Source organism: Monoraphidium neglectum, assembly GCF_000611645.1.
Source record: "Monoraphidium neglectum strain SAG 48.87 unplaced genomic scaffold scaffold03225, whole genome shotgun sequence".
In the NCBI taxonomy this organism is placed as follows: Eukaryota; Viridiplantae; Chlorophyta; class Chlorophyceae; order Sphaeropleales; family Selenastraceae; genus Monoraphidium; species Monoraphidium neglectum.
Window position 1 is genome coordinate 1 of NW_014010403.1, and position 6929 is coordinate 6929.

Below are 6929 nucleotides of genomic sequence, written 5' to 3' on the forward strand. Positions count from 1 at the left end.
GGGGGGGGGAGGGGAGGCTGCAACGCTACGCACACATTTGCAAGCTTGCAAGCACCATTTGTACACAGCCACGACGATAGCTGCCACATGCTGCCAACGCGCCCACATCCTCCGCTCTGCATCGCTCCCTGTCCCCCCGCTCCACACGCACACTCTCACTGCCCTCAACATCCAAACACATGCAAGATCTTGGCCCAAAAACCAACACGTTCCGCCGCCAAGCCAGACCCATGTGCCGCTTTATTCGACCATAGCAAACTCGAGCCAAGCCAACCCCTCCCCTTGCTAACGGGACGGCCCCCTGCCCCTCCTCACTACGCTCACCCTCGCCCCCCCCCCAGTGGCCGGCGGCGCTTCACCCATGACCTCACAGGGCAAACGGCCTGCTCGAATCGAAGGTGGGTGCGCCCTCGCTGGCACACAGCCCCGCTGCAAGCCGGCCGCGGGCAACCCCTCAGCCAGCCGCGCGCCGCCCTGCGACCGGGGCCCCGCTCGCGCGCCTGAAGCCCAGCTCATCCCCTGCCGACCCAGCTGCTCGTGTCTGCCTGCGAGCCATGCTGGACTTGCTCCGCGCAGCAGCGGCGGCGCGCCCGCTCTCGCGCCGCGACGGGCCGCGCGCGCTCCAACGGGCACCCGATGCACGCTGATCCCTCGCCCCACGCGGTTGCTCTGCCCGCACCTCGCAGGCGGCTCAATTAGCGGCGCTGCAGCTGATTTGGCGGCCGACGGGAGGCGCTGTGATGTGCGGCGTTTTGAAGTGCCGCAGCCCCCGCGCCTCTCAGCCCCGTGCCCAATGTGCTGCATCGCGCATCTGCCCACCCCTTACAGAACGAGTAATTTGCATAAATAATTCCCAGCAGTTGCACATTTTGCGCGCGCTTTGCGGTGCATCTCATCTCCCTCTCTTGCACGAATCTCTCAGCAGGTTGGCGCTTCCACGTTGGTTCCAGCGCCGCAGCGCGCAGAGCCCGACGCGAGCGCCGGGGCCGGCACGCGCGCTGCCTGGCCGCCCGGCGGCCTCTGTCGCGCCCGGCTGCAATTAGTCCTTACGCCTGCCCTTGCCTTATGAACGACCCGGAGGTGTTTTCAGGCCTTTCGATCGGGCCGCCTGTGACTTGGGTGATATGTTCTGTGCTGTGTTGCTTCTTTCACACCTTCTTGAGTTGTCACCCGTCAACCTGCTGCAGGGGCCACCCTGCAAGCCGGCGTCTGCGCTTGCACCTGCCACCACCATGCACACATGGCGGCTGGGGCGGTCTCCGCAGGGGCCACCCGCCCGCTGGGTGCAATGGGCAGACGTCATCCCCATGTCATAATTTGTAATTATAACCTGATTGGCTCAGGGTGTGCGCACAGTCTTCTGGGTTTGCGGCAAGGACTGGTGAGTGATGATGGTGATGGAAAGGGTTTCAGAGCCGACAGGCTTGAGCTTGAGAGTCGAGATGGGGCCAAAACAAGTAGGTCGTTCAGCCGCAGGCGCCCTCTGCTGCAAACCGCGCACGAGCCTCTGACCCCGCCCCAGCCCAGCAGTGGGGGCCCGCAGCGGAGCCGCCCTGGTTCCCGGCGGCTCCTCCCCCCATCTTGATTTTTGCGGCGCGCGCCCCACCCTGTGTTGGCCACGACCAGGCGGCTGGGACAGGAAGCAAAGCTGGGCAGCCCTGGCCGCGCAGGGCCGTCTCAAACCAGTGCACCAGACAGCATGCAACAATGCACACGCCGTCACCCAGTGTGTTGCCCATGGCTGCGGATGATGCTCCCTCCATTTCAATTGCCAGCCGACAAACGCCCACGGTGAAGGCAAGCCACTGCGATGAGTGCTCGGGTATGACTCCTGCGCTGACCGCTTTTCTACTGCTCAGCACTGCGCTCCCCACTCCCCGACCCCGTTTCATTCCTGGAACCCTTGTCTACCTAACTTTGACAGTCCCGCCTGGGGGCCGCCGCTGACGTGTTTGCCGTGGCCGCCAGCCCCCCCCCGCCTGCCGGAGGGACCGCGCCTGTGCGCACCCGAGCACCACCCATGATGCGCCGCGGGACGAGAGCCAGGGTGTGAGACAGGGCACCGTTACACGGCACCCAAAGTGGGTTCAAGAGCTGCCACCAAACACGCGGACCCCGTGAGGCCTTGGCCGCGCTCTTGAATGCTGCGGGCGCAGCCCCGGCGGTTGAAAAGCATGCTAGGGGTGGCCTGCATGGGCCCGCGTTTCTGCAACGCGCCATGGCCATGTGTGAGTGCGTGATTGTGTGTGGAGCTGGGGGGTGGCGCAAGGTGCGGGTCACTGTAAGTCGGCGACAGCGCCACAAGGCTAAAGCTGCGGGAGGGCCCAGTGCAGCCGACGTGCACACAGGGGCGCTCAATGAAGTTGTGTGGAAAAAGCAATTGAAGTGCGCGGGCGGCATCAAAGCGGCCCTGCAGGCCCGAAAGAACGCGCCAGCGGCCGGAATCCGTGCGCGGGCGGCGCGCGTGAACGCACGCGCAGCCGCCGTCGCGGGGGCCCTCGGCGTGTGCCGGCGCGTATGAGAGACAACGGCAAACGAACCGCGGTGCTTTGCGCAAATCCTGTTTGGGCGTGCAGCCCTCGACACTCGCAAAGAAGTCACTTGTAAAAGGACGAAGCACGCATTACGGGCCCCCTCTCTGCCGCACAAGTGCGCCTGCGGCCAGCAACGGGCAGAGGGGCCGCCGCGCAGGTGCTCCCGCAAAGAAGTGGAAGAGAGCGGGGCACGCAGCATTTGGCGGCAGAGTGCGCTCGGACCGAAAAGGGGCAGAAGCCGAGTTGGTATTTCCAGGCGCGCATAGGACCATCTTTGGCGGCGGGGCAGCCAGGGCTGCGCCACGGCGAGGCGACCGAAGTCGTGCGCCCAGCCGCCTGATCGCAGGACCGCCGCCACCGCGCGTTGTTGCCATGTGAGCTGGCGCAGCCGCCGCGGCAGTGCTGCATTCTGTCGGCGCTGCAGCCACAGCGGTCAGCAACCGGCCGGAAAATCCCACTGCAGTGTTTCATTTGCTGTACAGCCCGCGATTCCGCTGTGCCTGGAAAAAAACTGTGGCCCGTGCGAGCACCGCGCACGAGCCCTGGCAGCACGCTGCTGCGGCGCGCCGCGCGCGCCTCCGAGCGGCGGCCTCACCCTCCAGGCCTGCCCCACCCCCCATAAGGGGGGTACGGGTATGTGTACTGAGGCACTGGCCCGGCCGACGCGCTGGCGCTCGCGTACACCGATGTGTCCGTGATGGGGCCGTTCATGTAGGTGCGCGACTGATACCCATACACCGCTTGCACAGGGCGGCCGCTGCCGTTTGCGCTCGCGCCCAGGCCGCCGCCGCCGCTGAATGGCCCGCCACGGCCACTATTATCTCCACCAGGTCCTCCTCCCACTGCTGAGCCACTACGGCCAGAGGTCGCGACAGGCGCTCGAGGCACGGGCATGCCACCGCGGGGGTCCCGGTTCGTCGTGGCGAACATTTCGGGGCCAAAGACACCGTTCACGCCAAGGAGCCACCGGCCAGGTCGTGCCCCAGGCCACGGCGCTGCTGCTGTGGTCGAACAGAGAGCACCGGCCCCGCCACCGCGCAGAAGTCTCCCTGCACTGCATCCGGCCACCAGCAATAAAACTAGCGCTAATCTGACGCATTCTGACCCACGGCGCCCCATGAGGGCGCCGCTGGCGTAACCACGCTGACCTTCAATGATCGTGCACAGGTGGGCCACCACGGTGAAGGCGGCACGCAGAGGTATCTGCACAGGGTTGCATTATAAATGGTGAGCTGCACATGCCCTGCGCCCCGTCCAAAACCGAGAAGCACGCGAGCTTGTCTCACCCGGGCACGGGTGCCCCCCGTCATTTGGAGCTGCTACCAGCAGTGCCGTCCACCTTCATTTTGGTCCTCCCACATGCACTGTAGCAGTTCGCATAGAGGAACGCACACGCGGCACACACGGCTGCACCTAATCGCGTCGCCGATCAGCTGCCATTGCTCAAGTACGATGCAGAGCGCGGGCGTCGACGTGCACGGCGGCCCGGACGTGCACACCGGTAGTCTTCTTCGCAGTTCTGCTGCCCCTGTGTAGTGCCGAAAACCGCCCCCAAACGCACGCGCGTGCCGGCGCCCGCGACACACCCGCGCGGGTGTGTTCACCAGAAGGTGGGCGGACCTGGAGGAACCTGCGCGCAGCTGCCCGACCCGGCCCCCCCTCCGCTCCCCGGCCGCGCGCCAAACCGCACCCGAGGATTACATCGCCCCGCACGGCGCGGGCCCTACGTCTTGCCCGCGAAATGGAACTCCCGATCATGGCTCGCCCTCAGATCTGCGAGCGCGGCGCGCCGCGCCGCGCCCGCGGGGCCGCCGCCGACGACCGCATGCACGTGCTGCAACTCCGCCGCCCCGACTGCCCCAAACAGCGCGTGCGCGCCGCGCCGCAGCGCGGCGGCGGCCGCGTCGGGGCCCCCGCGGCCGGCGGGGGCCGCCGCGGCGGACGCGACCACGTAGTCGGCGAGCAGCAGGTGGCAGTAGCTACCCAGCAGCTGCCGTTGATCCGATACCGCCTGGTACATGCGCGCCAGCTGCTCCGAGCAGTACAAGCGGTGCGCCCCGCCGCCGCCGCCACCGCCGCTAACGGCCACGCGCAGCGCCGCCCGGCAGGCCGCCACCACCGGCGCCATGATCCGCCGCATCTCCCGCGTCCGGTGGCGCAGCAGCGACGCCAGCAGGCCGCATGCGGCGCCCGCGGCGGCGCCCGCCGCCTCACCGGGCGCGGCGTCGGCGCCGGCGCTGGCGTGGGCGAGCGCCGCCGCAGCGGCCTGCGCCACGGACGCGACCGCCGCCGCATGCAGCGGAAACGACCCCTCCCTCCCCACCACCGACTCCAAACACCTCGACACCCACGCTGCGGCCGCGAGGCGCCCAACTTCGCCCGCCCCTTCGCCACCGCCGCCGCCGCCGCTGCAACCTGAAACCCCCGCGGCCGGCCCCGCTGCCGGCCCCGGCGCCGCGGCCAGGCGTGCGAGCGCGGCCGAGAGTGCAGAGGTGTAGGCGGGCGCGTGGTGCGAGAGCTGCCTCAGAGGCTGGCTGCCTTGGGTGGACTCCAGGACAACCAACAATGCCTGTTTTGCGTTGAGTGGCGGCACTATGAGTTGGTTTTGTGATTGCTTCCATGATGGCGAAGGGACGCCGCGGTTGTGGGGCTGCTGGGCGTGCGGCGCGTTGGGGTTGGGGGGCGAACACGGACGGGCGCGTGGGATGGCGGCTACTGCAGCCACGCCGGGGCGCTCCGCAGGGCCGCCGCCGTTTGGAAAATCAGAAGAGCATGCAGGAAGCGCATGGCCGCGGGTTCCGCTCCGCTCCGCCCCTGCCATTCGCCCCATTCGCCCCTTGCCCACAGCGGTGCCACCCGGAGCAGCGAAATCAGCACGTGCCTGCAGCGGTCCCATCAGCGCCCCCGCGTCCGCCGCCGCCGACAGGCGCCGCTCCATGAGTGGGTGCATCTCCAGCAGGTGGTGGCGCCGCGCCGCGCCGACGGCGCTCCTCAGGCCGATTAGCAGCCCCTGGCGCAGCAGCGCCGTGCCGCCCCCGCCCCCGCCGCCGCCGCCGCCGCCGCCTCTGCCGAGGACCTCCTCGAAGAGCAACGCGGCCGGGGCTGCGGGGAGGGGCGCGGCGCGGCTGGCGCCGCCGCAACCGCCGTCCCAACCGCTGCTCCAACCGTCCCAACCGCCGGCCGACGCGAGGGCTGAGAGGTCGTCGAGCTCCCAATGGCCGGGCGGCAGGCGCGGCCAGATGGGTGGCGGCGCCAGGCGCTGCAGCAGCTGAATGTAGCAGTCCAGCGCGAAAACAAACCCGTCTGACTCAGCAGCCTCAGCTGCCGCCTGCTCGTTGCTGCTGCTGCTGCCGCCGGGACCCGTAATCAGGGCTAGAGCGCCCTGCTCGATAAACGCCACCAGCGGCAGGCCGCATGCCGCGGCGAGCGCGTCGGGGGTTCCGTTGCTGCCGCTCCTGCCGCTGCCGCTGCCGGCGCCGAGCTCGCTCGGCAGCAGCAGCAGCGCCACAGCGGAGCGCGTGAGGCGGCGCAGGCTGGCTGGGCACAAGGCTCCGTCGACTGCTGCTCCTGCTGCTGCTCCTGCTGCTGCTCCTGCTGCTGCTTCTGCTGCTGTGCCATCGCTGGCGCCATTGATGGCGCCGCCCCTTTTTCGCCGCTGCCGCCGCCGCTCGTCCCCGTGCAGCCGCAACTGGCTTGCGAGGGCGCCGAAAAGATGCGACGCAGCGAGGAGCGCCACAGCGCGGCCGCCGGCCGCGATCGGGCCGGGGGCCTGCGCTTCTGAGCGCGTGTCGAGGGGGGCGCCCAAGAGGGCGCAGAGCGGCGCGAGCGCGCCGCAGCAGCTGGCGACGACAGCGGCGGCCGCGGCGGGCGGGGCTGCGGGGCTGGCGGCCAGGGCGGCGCGCGCCAGCGCCGCGGGCGGCAAAACGCCCGCCGCCGCTGCTGCGGCGGCGGCGCTGCCAACGCCGTCTGCGCTATTGATAGCAGCTGCAAGTGCGGCGGCCGCCTGGTCTAGCTGAGAGCGCGCCAAGTCGGCCAGCGCCGCCGCGCGTGCGCTGGAGGCGCCGCTGCTGAGGCCCTCCCTGACGGCCCCCACGTCATCACTGTCACCGTCGCCCGCGGCCGAGGCGGCCGCCGCCGCGAGCTGCCAAGCAGCCCCGCCGGCTGCGGCCGCGGCCAGCGCGCCGTCTGCGCCAAAGACCTCGGAGGCGAGCTGCGTGCAGGCCGCAAGCCACTCCGCAAACGACATGCTATCCGACCCATGCGCGTGCCCTGCGGTTTCCAGGCATGACATAAGCTCAGGCATGCCGCCGAGGGCCGCCAACAGGTCGAGCGCAGCAGCCAAGCAGCCAGCCGCAAGTCGCTCCAGCTCGTCGCCGCCGCCCGGCTCGCCGCGCG

General features: G+C 69.5%; 1 protein-coding gene across 1 annotated transcript; it reads right to left on the reverse strand.

Annotated features, from left to right (window-relative positions):
• Window positions 1–4257: 4257 nt before the first annotated feature.
• Window positions 4258–6780, reverse strand: MNEG_12397 (hypothetical protein; the record flags this gene model as incomplete). Its single annotated transcript, XM_014039131.1, has 2 exons — window positions 4258–5103; window positions 5380–6780. 2 exons carry the CDS (start codon window positions 6778–6780, stop codon window positions 4258–4260), a joined length of 2247 nt encoding a protein of 748 aa, XP_013894585.1.
• Window positions 6781–6929: the final 149 nt, after the last annotated feature.